The 21,710-nt window shown below is 53.3% G+C and overlaps 1 protein-coding gene across 2 annotated transcripts; it reads left to right on the forward strand.

Annotated features, from left to right (window-relative positions):
- Positions 1-918: 918 nt before the first annotated feature.
- PGAP3 (post-GPI attachment to proteins phospholipase 3) lies at positions 919-20,591 on the forward strand. 2 transcript variants are annotated; one of them, XM_044999420.1, is made up of 8 exons: positions 919-1,194; positions 3,500-3,597; positions 5,276-5,428; positions 12,059-12,121; positions 13,082-13,143; positions 14,651-14,787; positions 16,385-16,589; positions 18,025-20,591. In XM_044999420.1, the coding sequence occupies exons 1-8, from the start codon at positions 1,005-1,007 to the stop codon at positions 18,086-18,088; spliced, it is 972 nt and encodes a 323-aa protein (XP_044855355.1). In that variant the 5' UTR covers positions 919-1,004; the 3' UTR covers positions 18,089-20,591. The 2 variants fall into 2 exon arrangements, with proteins under 2 accessions (XP_044855355.1, XP_044855356.1); XM_044999421.1 differs by lacking the exons at positions 12,059-12,121; positions 13,082-13,143; positions 14,651-14,787; positions 16,385-16,589; positions 18,025-20,591 and adding an exon at positions 6,169-9,647.
- Positions 20,592-21,710: the final 1,119 nt, after the last annotated feature.

A 21,710-nucleotide genomic window follows, 5' to 3' on the forward strand; every position in this document is an offset into this window, starting at 1 on the left:
GGACTCTGCACCTGTACTGAACACAGACCTGCCTGTGTGTTTGTGATCATGTTACCATCTAGCAGTTGCAGCCAAGAGGATACAAACCCTGTTACTGCAAACAGAAGAAGGTCTCCCAGGTTGCAGCTGCTGACTGTTACGGTATTAGGGCTTTAGGAAGGCACCATAGGGAATGGCTTAGAAATTGCAAACCAGAAGCAGGCCACTGAAATCTAGGGTCCTTGCTCTTGTGTGTGCTCAGACTGTCGAGCTCTGACAGGACTGGAGTCTAGTAGTTAGAGCAGGGGAGTTTGGAGAGCAGGATTATGGGAACCAATATCCAATCCCAGGATTCCAGACTCCCCTGCTCTAACCACTAGACAATGTTCCCTTCAGAGCTCAACTACCTCAGTGGAAACCTGGGGACTGGATATTCATTCCCATAAGCCTCTCAACCTGGAGAGACAGACACCATTTCCCATTATCCTCTCTTCTCCGGGTGTGGGTGGGATGCTTTCCCATGAACCTCAGTGTCTGTGTACCTGATCCTCTCTGCCCTGGGGGGGTGGAGGAACAGACACTTTCCCATGAGCCTCTCTGCCCTGGGAGGATAAGACATTATTTCCCATGATCCTCTCTGCCCTGTTGGGCTGTCAGGCACTATTTCCCATGATCCCCTCTGCCCTGTGAGGCTGTCAGTCACTATTTCCCATGATCCTCTCTGCCCTGGGAGTAGACACTATTTCCCATGATCCCCTCTGCCCTGTGAGGCTGTCAGTCACTATTTCCCATGATCCTCTCTGCCCTGGGAGTAGACACTATTTCCCATGAACCCCTCTGCCCTGTGGGGCTGTCAGTCACTATTTCCCATGATCCCCTCTGTCCGGGTGGGGGTTGGCCAGATATTTTTTCCCATGAGCCCCTTCGCCCGCAGCGAGGAACGTTTGTGCGCGGCCCGTGTTTCCGGGGGGAAGCGGCCCCTTCCGGTGCGGCCGGAAGCGGTACTCCCATGGTCCGGCGGCGGGATGGCGGCGAAAGGGGCCGCGCTGCTGCTGCTGCTCGGGGCGGCAGCGGCGCCGGGCCCGGTGCGGGGCTCGCAGGGGGATCGGGAGCCCGTGTATCGGGACTGCCTGGCCCAGTGCGAGCGGCGCAACTGCTCGGGGGCCGGCCTGCGGCACTTCCGCTCCCGGCAGCCGCTCTACATGAGCCTGACAGGTACCGCCGGCCGAGCCCCGCCCCCTCGGGGTCCTGGCCACGCCCACTCCGCTTGGAGCCCCTCCCCTTTAGGCGGGCACCCGGCCCCAGGCGCCTCTTAGTGGCCTGGCAGCAGCCCCTCTCCTGGCTCCATTGCTGGTGCCCCCCCCCCATGCTGTGCCTCTCCCCCCCCCCGGCTCCTTGTCCTCACCCCCTAGTCCCCAGCACGTGCCTGCTCTGGCGTTCCCAGACCCCCGCCTGTGGGGCACCTCCCCCCCCCCCCCGAGCCACAAAACTCCTGCCATCAGCATCCTCGGCAACCCCCCCCCCCCCACCTGTTCTCCCAGAGCCCAGCTCTCTCCCTTCCCTGCCTGGAACCTGGTTCCCTCAAACCTCGTGATAAGTCACTCGAAAGGGAACAGGTTCTGGGCATCCTGACAGAGGTGAAACGGGGACACGTCCAGGCTGACAGTGCAGCCAGTGAGCCAAGGTGGGTGAGGTCCTATCTCTGATTGGACTGACGTCCGTGCTTCCGTCGAGCGCTTTTCAGCTCTAGGAAAGGTAATCTGAGTGTTGCCGCTAAATACGAGGTGGAGCAGGTTGCTTTGCATACGGAGTGAGCATGTAAGAGACTTTTCAAGGTGAAGAGGGCAGTCAACACCTCTGCGGTAGTAGGACAAAGGAGGGTTAGTGGGTTATAGATTATTGTAATGAGCCGTACATCCAGGGTCTTTATTAAGTCCATGATACAAAATTTTGAATTTAAGGTCCCAGGCTTGTCTAGAATTTAAGTGAGAGAAGTAAACTGATCCTGAGGCTGTTCAGAGGAACCAGTTTTGCCCTGTGGGTCTCCTTGCTATGTTTTTGATCCTGTGGGTGGGTTCAGTTGCTTAGGGTATGTCTACACTACCTACCAGATCGGCGGGTAGTGATTGATCTACTGAGGATAAATTTATTGCGTCTACACTAGACGCGATAAAATTGATCCCCGATCACTCTGCTGTTGACTCCGGAACTCCACCGCGCGCGAGAGGCGGAAGCGGAGTCAACGGGGGAGCGGCAGCGGTCGACTCGCTACCGTCCTCACGGCCAGGTAAATCGACCTAAGATACGCCGACGTAGCTGAAGTTGCGTATCTTAGGTCAACTCTTTCCCCCTCCCCCACCAGTGTAGACCTAGCCTCTGTTACACCAGATGCCTTGGAGGTGCAGCGGTCATGAGAATGATAGATAACATGAGAGAGAGAGAGAGAGAGAGAGAGAGAGAGCACACAAGTAGCAGAAGTGAATCAGCACCAACCTTTAACACAAACTGGATCACCCAGGGGAGAGGAAAGATTTTATGGAACCGATGGGACCATCTAAATCCATTTGATAGCAGTAGTAAAAGTTGTGACCCTCTGGCTGCTCCATTGATGAGTGGTAGGGTGGTTCTCAGCACAGTTCTAGTGGGCGGGTGTCCACGTCACACAACCCACCTCCCTGTTTGGCCTGCTTGTGGATAATCTTAGCAGGTGTACTGAGGACTAAATGGGCTGCAGAAACCTTTCCTCTAGAGGTGTCGTTTCCTGTTCAGACTGAGGTATGTGGGCATAGGGTCTTGCAGTGCTGCTGCCTGCACTGTACCTGCTCTGGGCATGCCTACACAGCAAAGAAAAACCCTTGGCTGGTCCGTGCCAGCCAACTTGGGCTTGTGGGGCTCAGGCTGTGGGGCTGTTTCATTGCTGTATAGACTTCTGGGCTCCAGGACCCTGCGAGGGTCCCAGAGTTCAAGCTCCTGCCCAAGCCCAGAAATCTACACTGCAGTGAAACAGCCCCACAGCCCGAGCCCTGCAAACTTGTGTCAGCAGGCACAGGCCAGCCCTGGGTTTTTCTTTGCTGAGTAGACGTGTCCTCTGAACCAGTAGAAGGGCCTCAGAATTCGGAACAGTCACCTTTGCCTGTTGCAGATCATATTCTCAGGTTCCTTGTTTATTTTTGACGGTAACTTACTGCAAATGCGCAAGAATAGCAGTCAGAAAACGCCACCTAGTGCCAGTGCCTTCAGAGCTTAAGTCAGTTAGTTGATTTCCTTGTACCTTAGCTTATTACATATGCAAAGCAGGAGGTATGAAAGGGGATGTTGACACTACCAAAGGGATAGTCAGATCAACTCGTGCAATAGGCACCTGGGTGTTGAGCTACGTTCCGCAGAGACCTTTCTGTCCCATCCTCCTCCTCCGTCTGCTGGGGATGTGAGCAGCCTGAACTGCTAAAATAAACTCGACATGACATTGTCACCACCTCCGAATAAGTGGCTCCGTGTCTCCTCTTTGTGTCTCTTTCAGGCTGGACCTGCAGAGATGACTGTAAATATGAGTGCATGTGGCTTACAGTGGGGCTTTATGTCCAGGAAGGTTACAGAGTGCCTCAGTTCCATGGCAAGGTGAGCTGTCATTTGGCACAGAGCCATTTGGCCCCAGATCAGAACTCCTGTGACCTGTGCTGCAGCCATGGGAATGCCTCTATCTTTGCCTGGTTTGGCAAACTACCAGCTGTTGGTTCTTGGATCAACCTTGTGGCAAAAGAGAGTCCTGTAATTTCAGGGAACTGCTTGTGCCCTGCCTATGGGCACTTGGTTCCAGTTCACCACCCGACCTGTGCCATGAAGTCCTTTGCTTCATAGAAAGGATGACTTGGTTGGTACCATTAGCAACCTGCCAGTGCAGGGGGAAGGTGACTTGTTATTTAGAAACTATTCATCTCCTGCAAGTTCTTTTGTCTGTGTTTCTCACCCCTTGATCTCTGCATGAGAAACAGGATCTTTTTTTGTGCAGGTGATTGGTACCTAATGCTGTGGAAAGTAAGGATGGGCTGTGGTTAAACCTGGGAGTCGGCAGACCTAGATTTGACTTTGGGGTTTTCAAAAGTACCATCTAGTTTAGGCTCTTCTGTTTTTTAAGTGCCCGCCTTAAGATGCCCAGGTCCTGTTTTTCAGCAGTGCTGGATGCCTGCAGCTCCCATTGACTTCAGTTGAAGGGCTGGGCACGCTGCTTCCTCTGAAAATCAGACCTGCAATGCCTTGGTCTGAACCCCTCATGGAAGGGCTGTGTAAAAAGTAAAAATAAGAGTGGGGGAATAATATGAACGTACAGGGGGGTTACCGTGGCTAAATTCATTAATGTTTGCCAAGCTCTCTGAGAACCTGGCGTGGAAGGTGAGAGGAAAGGCAGAGTATTCTGAATTATTTATTGTTTTCATATGTGCTTGAAGGCTCCCACTGAGAAGCCTACTGGGAGCATCCAGCACACACATTTTTTTTATGAAACTTCTAAACAAAAAAAAAATCCTTTCCATAAAAATCTGCCGGCACTTCTGGGTTCACTAGAGAGGCCCCAAATGCCATTTTTCTAGCCCATCGCTGATACCAGGAGCCTGTCAGGGCTTTCTGGATCCTGTGACTTCTCTGAATGGTGCATCGCTACTGAACCCAGGGGAGCCTGGCATCTTCAGAGAGGCTCAGAAGAATTTTAAACAAGATCATTTAACCCCCCCCGTTCCACTCCTGTTTCTGTGCCAAATGCCCCTGATAACCCGGTGAGTGGAAGAGCCTTAAGCATGCGTGTCTGGGCTTGACTTAGCTCTGATTTCAGCACTGATCCTGTTTCCATTAGGCATCCTGAGGAATGTATAGAGAGACAGGTTTGGCTTGTGGTTCAGGCACTTGGAACGGGACTTAATTCTTGGCTCTGCCACAGACTGTCCTGTATGACCTTGGGCAAGTTGGTCTCTGTTAGGGATGTAAAATGTTAATGGTAAGTGTTAGTCTTACCAGTTAACCTGCCTTAACCGTTAATCCCCAGGCTGGCTGGCCGGCCTCAGCAGCTAGAAAGAGGAAGATGAAAGTTACTATGACAGCAGGTGAGATTTAAAACATAGCTCAGACTTGTTCCTAGAACAGAGTGTTTGAAATGTTTTTCACCTGGAGCTCCAGTCTGGCTGTTCCAGCAGGGTAGAAGGTTTAACTCCTGACACCTCCAGCTGGCAGGGAAAAATGGGAAGCGTGAATTCGTCTTGTTAACTGTGTCCCTCTTTTCCCTTCCCCTTGTACTTTTATTTTTTAGTGGCCCTTTTCCCGCTTCCTGTTCTTCCAGGAACCTGCATCTGCCTTTGCTTCTTTCCTTAACGGACTTGCCAACTTTGTGATGTTGACTAGATACAAAGCATCCGTCCCGCCTTCATCTCCCATGTACCACACCTGTATCGCCTTTGCCTGGGTAGGTAGCTTGGAAACTTCTGTGGCGTGTTCCCTCTCCTCCTTCCTTTCATTCCTCCTCCCCAACCCCTTTATAGAACTTCCTGTTTTGTTCTGTTTTTAATAGTGACTGTTTATAATAACTTTCATTTAGATAGCGCTTTTCATCCCCAGCCATTTGCAGAAGGGCTTGCTAAAATGCAGCCACCTCTGGAGTGGCATGCAGGAGCTGTTTGAAAGCGCAAGGGGTATCAGATCTGTTGAAACTGAGGAGGTACTTGAGGGAGGAAGAATACAATAGCCCCAGGAGGAGTTTCTCCCTGAAAAAGAAAGACACTCGTGTAACTTGCGGCTTTCACTTTGAACGGCTTAGATTTTTTTTAGGAAGCACATCCCTGCTAAGTGATGGCAGAGATTTCACACACATTGCTCTTGATCCTGAAATTGACACCATGCAAGTAGCCTGGCCAGGCACTGGGCAAAGGCCCATCCATGTCTTGTCCTGTCCTGTCCTGTGCCTGGCTGCCCAAGCCGTTTCTGTGATTCTGGAGACAGGGACCAGATTTTGGCCCTCACTTGTAAATACTGGGTGTAACAATTTGTGTCCAAGGAGGAGAGAGTCTGGAGAACGCATGAACTTGTGTCTGGAATCCCACTTCAAGGGTCTTCTAGAAGCAGGTTCGCTGGATAGAGCTCGGCTCTAGCCACATTTAGTGCCTAGAGAATTAGAAATGATTCGTGTCTTATCTCTGTCTCTCCCAGTGTGCTGACCACAACCCCAGTTCTCATGGAGCCTGACCGGGGTCTCGGCTGTAAACAGCTGCCATTCAGGACATCCTTGTCATGAAGAGCCTTCGAAAGAGAAATCCTCCACAGCCCTGTTATTCCTTTATCCCCAGGGACTAAATGGGAACTTGTGACAGAGCGATTTAGACCCTATTCATGGGCATTGAAAATATAATTTCCTCCGCTTTGGGCTAAGGGATGTGAGTGGCCGTCGTGCCTGGATTGGTGAATGTTTGCGCTGATTTTTGCCGGGCTGCACATGGTGGTTACGTCCATCTCTGCAGTGCAAGACTGCGGACTGCTCAGAGTCTGAGGCATCCTGAGGGACCATTCGATCATCTGACCTCTAACACACACCATAGAATCTGAGCCCCATTACTTGTGTTTGGCAACAGCATCTCTTCCAAACGAGCATCCAGGCCTGATTTGAAGCTAGTTGGTTCTAATGGTTAATAACACGCACTGCTTTAAAAAAGAAAAGAGAGATCAATTGTCCTTTATTATGGGGTCCTATTATGAGGTCATCCAAGATGGCAACAAACCTGCTTCACTCCAAATTCAAAGTTTTTTAAAAAGGTGAATTGGTGGATTAGCAAAAATAATTCCTGCTCAATAGCTTGCCTACTTCTAGGACAGTGAAAGCAGTGTGCAAACTGCATACGTGCACTGAGGACAGATAGATGGGGGAGTACACTACTCAGGTTTCCTTTAGGATACAAGGAAACATGACCTTGCACCTTGCCCAAAGGGGATTATAAATTCCCCTTGTGTATTGTTCCCAACCGCACATTATGGGGCAGAGTAAAGAGCAGTGCTCTTGAGTTAGCAATGAATAGTGCTGTGTGTACGTGGAAGAGAACAGACCCTCTGCTGTCACTGTCTGAGGCTGTGAATTGCCATTTTAATGCAACTGATTAACTTGACTCATTCTGTATTGTTGAGTTCCTTGGGTTGCAGCCTCCTAGACTTGCTGCAGGTGCTGTACTGTGTGGTGCTGGATTATCTGGCAGCTCTGTGGCAGCCTAGTACAGCAGTGCCTGTAAGAGTGCTGCTTAGTATTCTGGGTTCTGTTGGAAAATTGCTCTATTTTAATCCAGCCAGGCCAAATTCTCCTGGGTTTCATCAGTTAAATCAGGACGAGCACCAGCCGAATGAATCGAGTTACTCTGGCTTACGCCTGCTGCTGAGAGCAGGATTTGCCTCTTTTTGTCTGTTGCAAGATGACTACGCGTCACTGCTCCAGCTTTCAGCACCATGCTATTCGATAATATCAATTTTCAACTGATTAAACCATGTTTGCTTCCTGGGTTTATTAATTTAGCCTTTGGCTTGGTTTTCCTTCCTCCTTGAAATGCGATTTATTTCTTACAGCTCCACGGAGGGTTTTTTCCCCCTTTGTTCTTATTCTTCCATTACCCAGCTGTCATCTACGCCTTAAACATTTCGTCTTCCTTTAACTGCCTTGTCTGGCTCCTTCACAGTGTCCCTATTGACTTTCTTTTGTGAGTTTGCTAGAACCTGGTAGAAGGACTTTTACTCAGATGGTCACCCGGTTATTTGTCCCCGGTAGCCAGGGCTCTGTCACTGAGCTTACGGTTGGAACTTCACAGGTGCATAGAACTTACCCTGGTCCATTAAATCAGGATTCTGCCTCCAGCCGACGCCAACACCTGATGCTTTAGGGGAAGGTGGAAAACGCTCCTGGCTAACCGTGCACAGTTGCATGTGGTGGGGAGTTTTCTTCCTGACCCTGTGGTTGTCAGTCTGTTCCCTGAAGCATGAAATTTGATTTACTCTCAGTGCATCATTACTGATGATATCGATCATAAAGTTGTCCAGCCCTCGTCTTGGCCTTTTAAATCTTGTAACGGTGCTTGTGTTGTCTGGCCCTATGCCTGTGCGTTAGGGAACTGGTCTTATGAGATGCTGAGTGTTGTCAGCTCCCTTGGACTTCAGTACAAGAGCAGGCCCTAGGTGGAGGGTTGGCTGGTATCTGTGTAGAACAGGCTTGTGTTCAACAGTGTTTTGTGACTGTTGTGATTCCAGTGCTGGATACAGGAAAGGATTCTCTCATAGGCTTTGTCGGCACTGGGAGTTGGAATGCTATTAACTATACAATCTGAAATGCAAAGGCCCTAACTCTTAAAGGTATCTAGAGTTCTCCTCCCGGCCTGACTCCTAGGGGGCCTGCTGCCCAGTGCAACTCTCAGCCAGAGCAGGGCACGCAGTGCATGGGGAGAGCTGGGTGCCTCAGGAAAGGATTTTTTTCAGCCTCTGGCTAGCTGGGTGGGGAGCTGCGTAAGCTAGCTGAGGAGAGAGACTTAGGCACTGAAGGGGCTGGCTTGGTGCACACAGTCTGAGAGAAGTGCCTTCGTCTGCCCAGGATCCTGGAGGTAAGGGCTGACCTGGCTTAGGTGCCTAAGTCACATGTGCCCTAGCAGCCAAATCCCTGTCTCTTTGTTTCCTGTTTCACTGGACACTTCTTCTCACTCTTGCTCTGCATTACCCTGTACCCCGACTGTCTCGTGTGGATGCTCTGCAGCCTCTCCACCGATTGGCTGGCTGCCTCCAGCCCTCCTGATGTCGGGGGGCAGGTAACAGGTGTTAGGTGTGCTGGGAGCACGCCTGCAGGACCAGGCTCTGCTGGCGAAATTGGAGTTCCTGCTTCTGGGCTTCGGCTTGAACTAGGGCTCTGAGCAGCTGTCGGGCAAGGTCAGTGCTTTGCAAATGCAGCTGTGGAGCGGCCGTTTTGAAAATGTCAGTGGCACCTAAAATGGTGGATGTAGGCGGCCGTGTGCCTCTTTAGGTGCCTGGGTACCTTCTAAGGATCTGAGCCCAAGTGTGGACAAGGACTGTTGTGTGCTTAAGTCACAATGAGACTTGATGTGGGGTGGCAGTTTATCCTACACCTGCCTCTGCAGGACACATGGACCATGGGTCTGGCCCACTCTTGGCAGTTGAATGTGTTTAACATTGTGTGGGCCGGCTGGGGTTAATCCCAGTGTCCTATCAAGATAACGACCGGCTGACATGCTGTTAAACACCACAGCATTCGCTGGAGACCAGGACTAAACTGTGTTTGATACGGGGTGGTTAACGCATGTTCTAACACTGGGTAGCTTTCCAAGTGCAGCCCATCTCTTCGTGCAGTGTTACCACGGGAGGTGCAGCGAAGTCATGTGGGGTGGAGATGGCAGCTGATCCAGGCGTAGCATTGTAGGAAGTTGTACTACAGCGTCTTAGCAGAGCCTACAAAGAGGCATATATGGGAGCGCCACCAAAATTTGACAACCTTTGGATCTGCTTATCAAAGCACCTGCAATTACCGTTCTAGGGCAGGCCAGGCACCGTTAATAGTGAACAAAGGCTGCTCGTTTGTCTCCAGAGCAGGGGAGGGCAAACTTTGTGGCCCGAGGGCCACATTGGGAATAGAAATTGTATGGTGGGCCATGAATGCTCACAAAATTGGGGGTGAAGGCTCTGGGGTGGGGCTGTGACTGAGGGGTTTGGAGGGCTGGGGCAGGGGTGCGGGAAGAGGTGCAGGTTCCGGCTGGAACTGCGGGCTCTGGGGTGGGGCTGGGCATGAGAGGTTTGGGGTGCAGGATGGTGCTCCGGGCTGGGATCGAGGGGTTTGGGGAGAAGGATCAGGGCTGGGGCAGGGGGTTGGAGTGTGGGGAGCGGCTCAGAGGTGCAGGCTCTGAGCGGCACTTACCTGAAGCAGCTCTCAGAAGCAGCGGCATGTCCCTTTTCCGTCTCCTACGTGGAGATGCGGCCAGGTGGCTCTGCACGCTGCCCCATCCGCAGGCACCACCTCTGCAGCTCCCATTGGAGCGCCGGAGGGGGCCATTGGAGTGCATAGGAGCCGGAGCGGGGCCATGCTGCGGCTTCCGGGAGCCGTGTGGTGCAGCCCCCAACCCTGCGCCCTGGCTAGAGCACCAGAGCGGGTCCATGCTGTGGAAGCCGCGTGGTGCGGCCCCCGACTCAGTGCCCTGGCTGGAGTGGAGCCGACCCTGTGGTGCGGCCCCCAACCAGAGCACCAGAGCAGCCCCTGAACCAGCACCCCGGCCGGAGCGGGACCGAGCCGTGCAGCATGGTCCAGCTCCCGACCCAGCGCCCTGGCCAGAGTGTGGCCGGGCCAGGTGGTCTGGCCCCCAACCCCGCCCCCCAGCAGGACCTAGCGGGCCGGCTTAAAACAGCTCGCAGGCCATAGTTTGCCCACCCCTGCTCCAGAGCATTTAAATAAACAGCTGATCCCAAAAATGTGCACAGCCCCATTAGCTGCTGCCAGTCCTTGCTACATGCTTCTTCAAATCCAGTTTTCGTGGAATCTTGATAATGAGATTGACGGGCTGTTTAGTGGAAACGTGATTCAAATGAACAATTGGCACTTAGCGAATAGCGGTAGTCACTTAATCCTCTCCCATCCACCCCATGCCTTGGCTAACGAGATGATGAAGCATAAAGGGAAATCGGAGTCTTGCTTCTCTTTGCAATACACTGGGCCGTATCCCTCCCTTAGCTAACTCCGAAACCCACACCCCTCCCTGGGCATCAGAGCCCAAGCTTCAGCCCAGGGACTCTAACCTTTGCTTGGATTGTTTCTTTGGGCTTAGTCAGCTTCTGGTTCCTTTAGTTCTGCACGATGATTGATTTCACTCTGGCAATTGAAGCTCCTACCTGTGTCACTTAGGAGCATCTTCTTAATCTAGTAATCGGAGACACCTCTGGGCTCTGCTTCCTCTGTTCTAGATCACTTTATGTAGATTGTTTTCCACCACATCCCCACCCGGCGAGGCTGAGCTGCTTCAGGTTTATCCTTAATAAAATAAGAAAAGCTGGTCAGGGTCCCCCTTTTTGAATCTTCACTGTGGCTTGTGGGCTGATACTTTTGGAAGAGCCAGAGGGCATTATTTAGGTGTGGGCCCTATGAACATCTCAGGTATGTAGCCCAAAGCTGTTGATTTAATGATCTTATAACCCTGTTTGAAAGAGCTCATTTGCTTGCAGGGATTAAAGCGTTGCAGGGGAGAGCGAGAGACTGGAAAAAACAGGTGTTAATTGTGCATCAGGAGGCGTGGAACTCTTATATAAGATAGCAGGCACCGTGCTGGAGGTACAATGTGTTTTCACCTAAGGATTGCAAAGCTTTCTCCAGGCATTTAATTAAGCTCACAAAATCCCTGAGAAGCAGGTATTATTTTTGCCAGTTTAGCTGTATAAACAGAATTGCAATAAATGTCATCTAGGAGCTATGCCTCAGTTCTGTTTTATTTTTAAATAGATACACTGCAGCAGAAAGAAAAAAATGTAAACGGTGAAAACCTCAAAACCATGTAGAAACGAGCTTTAAAGAAAGTAAAAGAAATTCTCCTAAGTGCTCTTGTAGGTTTTACCAAGAGGTCAGGAGAACAGGGCCCTCGTCCTACCACGAGGCATGGGCTTGACGCAGGAATTACTGGATGAAGTTCTATGGCCTGTGATACTGCAGCTCAGACTAGATGAGTGTAATGGTCCCTTCTGGCCGGAGGGATCTATGACAGTGGTTGGACAGCGCTAGGATCTTTGGCAACAGCTGGTGATAGACTGGAGGTCAGGTTAGGCCCTCAGTTCCTTCTGTGCAGTTCTGTTGGTGTCCGTGGTGTTGCAGGGTACACATGAGAACAGATGTCGACCCATCTATTAAATGTCCTTTCTGGTTCAATGGTGCCTTCACTTATTAAACATTAAAGGGTTTGTAAAAAGTCTGCCCCCAGGTTGTCCTTTTGTGCGTGCTCTCGACTGAATCCCATCTCTTGTGTTTCTCTTAGACCGTCAGCTCTCTCGGGACTGTCTCATACAGAACATCTAACTGTCTGCCCTCTCTTAGGTTTCATTAAATGCCTGGTTCTGGTCTACACTCTTCCATACAAGGGAGACTGATGTAACCGAGGTGAGTGTTACCCTGCTGTGGGAGCTTTGCATGTCTCGGCAGTTGAGGATCTGCTGTCTACCCTTGCTTCTAAACCCCCTGAAATCTACAAGGCAAACCCTGGGTGTGAATGGGGTTGAGGAACACATGGCTATTCTCTAGTTCAGTGTCTGCTGAGACATGGCTGAGAGAGACCTGCCCTTACCTCCATAATGTTCTAAGATGCCCCTATGCTGCTGGCGTGAAGTTGGGGGGCTGCAGAAAGGGATCTGGTGAATCTGTCTGACCTGAAAAATGGGTCTGTTTAACAAATCTGTGCAGCCTCCAAGAGGTGTCAGTGCCCTCTGTGATGTGAGATAAACCTACGAAAATGTGACTGACTGTAAAACCACAGACTCCAGTGCTTGTCTCTGACACTTGGACTGTCAGCTGTTTGGGCTGGGGGCTGTCTCTTTGTTCTCTGTTTGTACCGCACCTAGCACAGTGGGGTCCTGGCCAGGAGTGGGGCTGCCAGGTGCTACTGCCGGACAAATACCAGAAACAGGCAGCCCGTTGTAGCATCTGAAAAGACATTGAATTCACACGGAGACTAGCTGGCTGCATTTCTTCTTGTACCGCGTTGTGTCCTGTCTGTCTGGGCCCTGATCCAGTCGATTTGACCAGTACATAGTCTCTCAGCATTATGGCCCATTTATGTTCACTGTGTGCCAAGTCCGAGGAGTGCTCACTCGAGCAAACTGTCAGTGGCTCCTGGGTAAGGATGGAGTTAAGTCCCCTGGAAACTAATCTGATATTGTTGCCTTCCTGTGCACAACATATGTTCCAAAGACTCTTGAAAAGAAATGGTGGGAAGTTCCATTTGTAGAACTCTCAGCCCTTTAAAACCCTGATCTGCCTGACGCTCGTCAGTGTCTCTGCTGTCCCTCCTTGGTTCTTTGTTGCTCTTCTACCAATGATCTAACCCGGCCTCTTGTCCCACAGAAAATGGATTACTTCTGCGCTTCCACCGTCATCCTGCACTCCATCTACCTGTGCTGTGTCAGGTGAGCTTCCTACGGTCCCTGTCTCCCTGAGATGATGGGCGTGTCTCTGGCTTCACAGCTACAGAGTTGGCTGGCAGCCCTGCAGCTAGATAAGCTGGAACCTGGTATTTACTTTCCTCCTCCCCTCTGTGCTATGGGAACCTGACTGCGGCTTTGTTTAGCCAAGGAGCTGGGGAGTGCCACTTCTCACACCGAGGGGAATGCTCTGAACTTCCGATAAGGGACAGCAGCATTGCTGCAGCCTAACATTCAGGGAGTGAAGGAGAGAGACCCATCATAGGATCGTAGGACTGGAAGGGATCTCAAGAGGTCATCTAGTCCAGTCCCCTGCACTCATGGCTGGGCTAAGGATTATCTGGACCTGGCCAGAGCTGGCGTGTGCCCATGCTAGGGTTAGTCACTTCAGGAACAGAAGTAGCTATCTGTAAGTGCCAGCGAGGTTTGTATTCTGCTAGTGTCCCAGGGCTTGGGGCTTCTTATTGCTGTCTGTCAGCACAGCCCAACGCCTTCAGCTGTAAGCGCTGGTGTACACCAGTGCCTCGCCGTACCTGGCTGTTTCTGGGGCAGGAAGGTGAGCTATGAGATCCATAGCAGTTAAAAGGCAGAAAGACCTCTGAGTTCACGGACTTCTGCCCTGCAAGGGCAGATCCATCCTCTGCCAGGGGGTTGTGTCAGATACTAAACAGCTTCTATACTTCCAAGAGCATAAGGCCAGAAGGGTCTTTTAGATCTGCTAGTCTGACCTCCTGTGTGGCACCAGCTGCCCCAGACCGAGCCCGATTGTGGGCCATAGGGAGAGAAAGGAAGATGCCATTGAGTCCCTGGGGCGGGGGGTGCGTCTTGTTTTATCCCCTTCCTCTGAAGTGTTGAGGAAGGCCGTGGCTGGAGGTGGGCACTGGGCGGCGGGGTGGGCCAGGGTTCTGAGGTGACCCCGAGCAGTCAGTCTCTCTCTCTCTCTCTCTCAGGGCCTTGGCTGGCTGGTTCTTGCTCACATGCTCAGGGTCTATCAGGTCTCCATATGTGGGGCTGGGAAGGAATTTTCTCCCACATAAGATTGGCAGTGACCATGGGGCTTTTTCACCTTCCTCCGCAGCATGTGGGGATGGGTCACTTGCCAGGATTTTCTGGGGTATCTCACTTAATCGTTTCTGTGCCGTTGTGGGGGTGCCCTGGGCACTGGTGCACCTCGGTCCCTCCTGTTCTCTGCCTGCGGCACATAGCAATCCAGTCTCCCCTGGGCTGTGATACTTGGCTCTCGTTCGGTGCTTGGGGTTAGCATGCGGGTGCTGGGAGGAGTTGGTGGCGGGTGCTATACAGGAGGTCAGATGGGATGATCTGATGTCCCTTCCGGCCTTGAAGTCTGGGACTCTCTAGCAGCTGGGAATAGATCAGGTGAGACCTCCTGGACTTGCAGGAGCTGGGGTGAAGCCGCTGGTGTGTCCTGCAGGAGCTGTGTAAGCTGCTGGCGTCTGAGAGCTTCTCTGCATTGTTTCGGTTTCCATTGTAGGACCCTGGGTCTGAAACGTCCAGCCTTTGCTAATGCCTTTGGGGGTTTTCTGATCCTCTTCCTGGCCTGCCATGTCTCGTACCTGACGCTCGTGCGCTTTGACTATGGCTACAACATGGCCGCAAACGTGGCGATCGGTAAGGCCCGGGGGAGGCTGGAAGGTGGGGGCGGGGTGGGCGGGTCGGTTTTTGGTAGTGACTTGGAATGAACATAAGCAATGGGACTGTATGTAATTCACACACAGCCACATGCTGCTCAGTGTCACCCCCTGGGTGGGATTTGGGAATCCGCGGTGGTTAGAGAGTCTGTCTGGCTCTACTTTCTGGCGATGGCGTCTCCTAGCTATTCCACTGCATCTGTGTGCTGAGGAAAGAGGGGCTGATCCAGTCCCTGGGAATTGGTGTTCTCTGTAGCACAAGGTGGGGTGGCTGTTTGTCTGCTAAATCTAAGGACTGCAGCTTGTGTGGCTGGGGAAATCACCAGGACAGTCCTGACATGGTGCTAGTCCGACTTCCCCCTTCGAGTTAATGGAAATGCCATTTTCTGAGTAGCCTGGCACCGCCCCAGACCCCTGCCATTGACTTGTGGTGTCAGGCCGGTCATTCTCCCCTGGTGCCTCCATTTCCCACGTCCCCAGCTCTCCGTGCTCTCGCGAGTCTCACATTACTCCATGTTTTACTTTGAGCCCCAGCTCCTGGCATCGTGTTTTGTGAGAGTCGGTTTTCATCGTTTTTAACAGGGTAACTTTGCAGCCCTCTTGGCTTCAGAGGCAAGTGTGAAAACGTGACCCTGGGTGAGTCGTAAAGGCTCAAAAAGAGGAAGGCAGAATGGGCTGTAGATGGCTACGAGAAGCTGACTGTGCAACTGAAGCCTGGGTGCCACATGGGCACCGTGGTCATGCCCCTTCCTCCAGCCACGCTCTGCCTCCTTGCTACGCTGGCAGCAGGGAGGCTGATGTCCCTATGTCCCTACAGCTCTGTGGTACTGCAGGGTCAGCGTGGTCCTGAGGCAGGGCCCAGAGTGCACCGCTGGGGGGCTCTGGACGGTGGGGCCATAGGGACAAATTGAGAGGAGCAAGTGATCAGGACACTGATTGGCCAGCGGCTTGTTAATTGGCCTGAGGGTGACGTGTTCGGGGGAGTGGGGAAGGGTGACTATGGGGAGAAGAGGAAGGGACGTGGCAACGTTAGGCACTGTGGGACGGTTGGCAGTTGTGGCTGGAGGGGAATATAGTCTCCCCCCATCCCAGTGGGATGCATCCTGGATCTGAGAGCTGCCTGCCTCTTGGGCTAGCCGGGGAGAGGGGAGCTGACGTCGTGGCAGAGGCACATTTAAATGACACTCGTATCGGCTTGTGAGCCGTGCTGTGGGTGAGTGAAGCGAGGGCTGAGTCACTTATAGGGCCCGGTCTCTACAGCCAGGTTCTGTGCCCTTGGGCTGGCAGAGGACAGAAACACCCCCCAAGAGGGTGAGCTCAGCCTTTGCGGGAGGGGAGGCAAGGCAAGGGTGGTCAGGGTGTTTGGCCAGCTCTGATCCTGGCTAGCGAGATTGGTAAGAGGAGCTGAGTTCAGGGTGGGGCTCCAGGAGGTGGGGAGTGACCGTGTGGGTGTGGAGCAGAGGAGGTGACTCCTTCGCAGCCCTTCCGTCAGAGCAGCAAACATCCACCCAGCCCAAAGAGCAAGTCCTGCTTCCTGGGACCGTGAGATCCACCGCCCCGTCCCTCTTGCCTTCCAGGTCTTCTCAACCTCTTCTGGTGGCTGGGCTGGTGCGTCAGGAACCAGCAGCGCCTCCCGTACGTGCGGAAGTGCGTGGTGGTGGTGCTGCTCCTTCAGGGCTTGGCGCTGCTCGAGCTCCTCGACTTCCCACCCCTCTTCTGGGTCTTCGACGCACACGCCATCTGGCACATCAGCACCATTCCTGTCAACGTCCTCTTCTACAGGTCAGCCTCGGGTGTGCGGTCTCCGGGGGGCTGTCTGGGCGACCGAACGGTGTAATGATTCGCCAGGCAATTCCCCCCTTTGAGATCCACTCCCTGGGGTGGCTACAGCAGGAACGCAGACAGCGCAGCAAGAAGCTCTGAAATGTAATCCCCTGTTATGCAGCCACGCTGCCATGTGCTGCAGCTCCAGCCGATCTCGCCAGCTTGGCAGGGTGGGTTAGACCAAGCCACGCCTGGGAAGGGGTGCCCTTGACTCGCAAAGTGGGAACTGTCTCTAGCCTTTGGCATCACAGCAGCAAGCAGTTTCATGGTGAGTTCTTCCCAAATGGGAGCATAGTCCGGACAGGCAAATCTTACGACCCACCAACATTGAGAGCAGGGAGGAAGGGAGATCTCGTGGTTAGGCTGCTGGCCTGGGACTCTGGAGACCACAGCCTCCCTGTTTGATCTTGGGCAAGTCACCTAATGGCTCTGTGCCTCAGTTTCCCTACCTGTACCGGCGGGTAAATGCATTAACGAGTCTGAGATGCTCAGGTACGAGGGACGGTTGGCCATACAAGTACCTAGGCAGTGTGCGGGATCCCTCAGCATGAGTGTAATCCGGCCCCATTAGTGTCCCAGCAGCCCACATAGCCTAAACCAGGAACCCAGCAGGGAAGCCCCCCGGTGCAGAGCCGCGTGTGTTGGCAGCACAGGAGCCAACGCGGGGCAAGGACTTGGCACCGTTGATGTTTTCAGACGGAGTAAATGTCATGTGAGCTCATTACGGTTAACAAGCTAACAGGGTGTGAGCTGTAGGCACTAATTATGTGAGCGGTGCCCTTTAGAGCACTGCTCGCTGGCGGCCAGGCCTAGCTGCCGCTCCAGATGGGAGCTCACAACTTCACTTCTGCCCAAGGACGCTCGTGCTGGGTAGGCCTGTTTGGGTCGGAGGGGGACGGTGTTATGTCCAGTTGTGCAGGAGTCCGTTTTCCCCCCCATCTCTCCCTCCCCAGGATCTGCATTTGGACATCACCCACCCAGACTGTGCCTGTCCACCCTATCCCACCCAAAGAGAAGATGCATCCCATTCCCAAAGCTCCCCCCCACCCCCCATGCCTTCCTGGTCCCCTGACCCAGCTGCCAGCACCCCCAACCTCCTTGCAACTTCTGATCTATAGCGAACACAAAATGGTGGGTTCAGAGTGCGGCTGCTGGGAAGAGATGGTGGCCTGGTACAGGTCAGACTGGGTGACCCGGTGTCCCTTCTGCCCTGGCACTGACTCCATATTGCATTGGCTGGATATTTCCGACAAAAAAGACCCTTTTCTTTTGGAATTAGCCTGAACTAGCTGCCACTGCAATGGCTTCAGTTCAAATGGGGCAGTTTCTGGCTAGAACCCCCCCAGGCCACGCCGCCTCCAACTCGCTCACGCTGCTCTCATTATCCTTGCAGTTTCCTCCGTGACGACAGCCTGCACCTCTTGAAGGCGAACTCGGACGTTCTGAAAATAGACTAAAGCTGTCGGGGAGGGGGCCTGCCGTGCGGAGAGGAGCCGTCCCCTCCCTGGTGGAAACTGTCACGCGAGACCTTCTGAGTGCCTTTCCCAGCAGCGTGCCGGGTCTCAGGCCAGCCGCTCTCGAGAAGCGGTGATGTTGTGCACTTTCATGGAGTCCCTGTCCAGAACCTGTGGCCATGCCGAGACCTGCTCTCTGCCGCCTTTGACTCCTGGGTGCACCAGAATCCTGGGTAAACGTCACCCTCCACCAGAGCTTAGTTTTGTTTCCTCTTTTTTTTTGCCTTCAGAAGTTTTAATTCTAATCCCATGACTCGTTCCATTAGAACATCAACGATCCATCTCGCCCACACGCTCCCCCCCACACACTGTAATTAATGCTCTTCTGTGCTACCGGGCAGCATGGTGCGTTTCCGTTTCCACTGTTATGAAATCTGTTTGATTCTCAGCTTGCTGAGGGATTTCAGGCGAAGTGGGAAATGTTGGTGAACCAACTGGTGACTCGGTAGACTTGGAAGATGTCACGAGCACGTTGTGGGGACATCTGGTCATAAAGCCGTGTGGCCCACAGGACCTCAGACTCTGCAGTCAGCCGCTGCAGAAATGGGTTGTTGTAAATCTGTGTAAATACGACATACGCTGCTCTGTACCTTGGATTCACTCGTCCTCTGAGAATAGAGCCTGTGGTTCTGCGCCGCGAAACCACCTTCAGTAGTTGTGGGGAGGTGGATCTCCCAGGTTACTGGACACTTGGGGGGAATGTGGAAGCTCTTTGCTGTGCGGAGATGATAATGTTTTTGAAATGGGATTCTCGGTGCAGTGTGAAATGCCAGGCTGACTCGGGCAGTTCAACACTTATTTTTCCGCTCCTTGACAAACCTGCTCTGATGAATCCTGTGTGCCCTACAGGGGAAAATGCCCCTTTCTTGCAAGGGGAGGGGGTGCTAAGGTCCCCCAAAGATTCCCTAGTCCCTGCATGCCACTTTGTCACCCACATGTTGTGGCTAGTCCACCATCCTTTCTGGCTGTTAAGTGCTGAGAAGGGACTCCCTGCAGCGCTGAGATGAGGGCTAGAGGAGGGGGGTGACCCCCCCCCATTATTCCAGTTGCTGAGGGGAGCAGATGAAAAACAGAACAGGACCATTCTGTGCATAATGACATTCCTGGCTTCCCCTTTGCAATTGCATTAGTCAGGGGCCTGCTGTATGTTACAGGATTAAGGCCTTACTGAGTAAAGTGAAAGGCTGAGTGCTCTGGGCTCCGCTGGTAAAAGCAGAGAGACCAGGAATGCGGCAGGAAGCCGAAGGGCTCAGCAAGTGCCTTCCTGATGGCCAAAGGGAGTTAATGAAGTAGATGTTAGCTCGTCGCAGGTGTTATGACTATTGCTGTGTTGCTGTGCCACCACTAGGTGGCGAGCGTTGCCAATCCATTGACATTTCAAACTCCATCTCTCCCTGTCTGAGGTTTACAGCTGGGCTGGTTCGGTTCTCCTGAAAGCTCTCTGGCACCCGTGTGCCCTGTGCCACCCGACAGGCTGGGGAGCCCATCAGTCTGGGCATCTTCCATTGGCTTGGGCGTCCTCCAGCGAATTCATGCCTTGTGTCTGAATGGGCCCAGCCTGTGTGTGACCCCGTTAGGACCGTTCGTGGTTCTGTTAAAGGCTTGGAGTTATTAGCTCAGACGTCTAGTCTGCGTGGGGCTCCAGTGTGTGTGTGTGCACCTAGATGTAACTGACTACATACCATGATGTTTGCCCCTGCCTGGGGCAGATGTCTGTCCATCTGTATCTCTGTCGCTGCTTTGTCTTATTGTTCAAAACCCAAACTCTTGAACTTAAGCTGCCTGTAACATCCTTGTCCCGGTGATGAGGAAATCTACAGCCCGTATGTTTGTCCGAGCTACGTATGTGTTTCTCTCTTCTCTTCTGCCTTCCCCCTCGTTTAACCTGCCTGTCCCCTTCCCAGAGAAACCACCCAATGCCCTGGCTCTCTTCCAATTCCAGAGCTTGTAAATTCCACCGCTGCCCAGCTGCACTGAGCCGCTTAATGCAGAGAGAGACGTCTGTGGAAAGATCAGTCCAGACAGGCCACCTTGAAAGCTTTAGGAAAAGTAGAGGCCAGCACAATCCTGGTCCTTATCGCTTATTAGTCCCTGCTCCGAATTCCAAACACTCTACCCTGGTATCCTCCATTCATCTTGCTTCACAGAGATCCCAGACTAGCCAGACCCCTGGGTGCAGGGGCCCGTAACTTTGCAGAGCCATAGGCAGAGTGAGCGAACGGAGGAGATGGTTGACTCAGCAGCACTTTGTTGTCTGGCTAGCGGAGAATGCCAAGTCCAGCCAGCTGCTGGGGCAGGGAAATCTCAGGGTAACAAGTAGAATCCTCTTCCTGCGGGTGAGAGCCGTTTGCGGAGGGGTGCAGAACCTGCTGCACAGGAAGGGTCGTCCCCACGCGGGTGGATCTGAGCAGCGCGGGCCAGGCTCTCCATCGGCTCGGTGTTGAAAGCTCTAGGCAGGCCGGCTTTCAAGGCAGGCCCTGGGATTTCATGTTGGAAGTGGGGTGATTAGAGACGATGCGTAACTCTTGATGGGGGGCGGGGTACAATTTAAGGGTTCGGGGGGGGGGCGTGACTGCCTCACACACGTCCCCTGGGCTGAGGAGCAGCAGGAGGGCCAAGGCAGCGGAAAGCGAGGGCCTCAGGGAACATCTCATGGCAGCTGGCAGGAGCTGGCCCGGTCAGTGCTGGCCTCTTTCAGGGGGCGAGGCAAGAGCACATCGGGGCTCAGCTCAGAGCTGTGCTGCCCGCCCTGCCCGGGGAGCGCCCAGCCGTGCAGAGGCCAGCCAGCGCTCCGGCTCCCACAGCACAGAGCCGGGGGCCCACGCGGGCTGGGCAGCTTCCCACCAGCTTCCAATCCTCTGGCTCCTGGCAAGAGACGATGGGCCCCACAGTTTGAAAACCTGAGTGCTAAATGGAGGGCAGAAATCGGGGGGGCTCATCCTCCTCCAGGCATGATGTGCACTGATCACGAGCCGCGCGGGGGATGAATGGAGCTGATGGGATGGCAGCTGGTGCCGGGTGGCTGGAACTGGCTGAAGCTTTTCCCACATTCAGTGCATGGTAGAGGGATCCTTCTCTGGCAGAGCCCAGCTGGGCAGTGATGTGCCTGACTCGCTGGGACCTCTCCTGCAGCCAGTGGATTTAGCTGGTCTCTTCCCTGGAGGGATTCTGTGTCTTCCCGGCACCGGCCCATGTGGTTCCACAAGGCCAGGCCCTCTCCTCTCCCTCGTCTTCACTCGCAGTCCCACCCTGTGGCCATGCAGCGGTCCAGAGCCGTGGCTCTAAGCAGGGCTCCGCTAAAATCACCCAGAGGGCAGGGCTGGCATTAGACTCGCTGGGGCCAGCGGCCCTTCTCCGCACTGCTCTGCAGGCCCAGGGCTCTGACCTCACCTTTCCGTCCAGCAGCCATCCCAGGGCCTTGCCTTATTCCCGCCGTAGTCCGTGTCCTGAGTCTCAGGGGAAGCAAAATGCCCTGCCCCTGGTTTTAACCCTTAGTTTTCCTTGTTCGCTGCGCTTGTACATGTGCTGGAGCAAAGAGTTTTCAGGCCAGTTTAAAAACTCCTGT

This window comes from Mauremys mutica, chromosome 25 (assembly GCF_020497125.1).
Source record: "Mauremys mutica isolate MM-2020 ecotype Southern chromosome 25, ASM2049712v1, whole genome shotgun sequence".
Taxonomy (NCBI): Eukaryota; Metazoa; Chordata; order Testudines; family Geoemydidae; genus Mauremys; species Mauremys mutica.

Bases quoted from the DNA above. Each gene is read 5' to 3' on its own strand.
- PGAP3 (XM_044999420.1), top strand. From the start codon at position 1,005: ATGGCGGCGAAAGGGGCCGCGCTGCTGCTGCTGCTCGGGGCGGCAGCG. The intron at 5,429-12,058 runs GTAGGTAGCTTG...GCCCTCTCTTAG, and splicing joins CCTGTATCGCCTTTGCCTGG to GTTTCATTAAATGCCTGGTT. The intron at 12,122-13,081 runs GTGAGTGTTACC...CTTGTCCCACAG, and splicing joins GGGAGACTGATGTAACCGAG to AAAATGGATTACTTCTGCGC.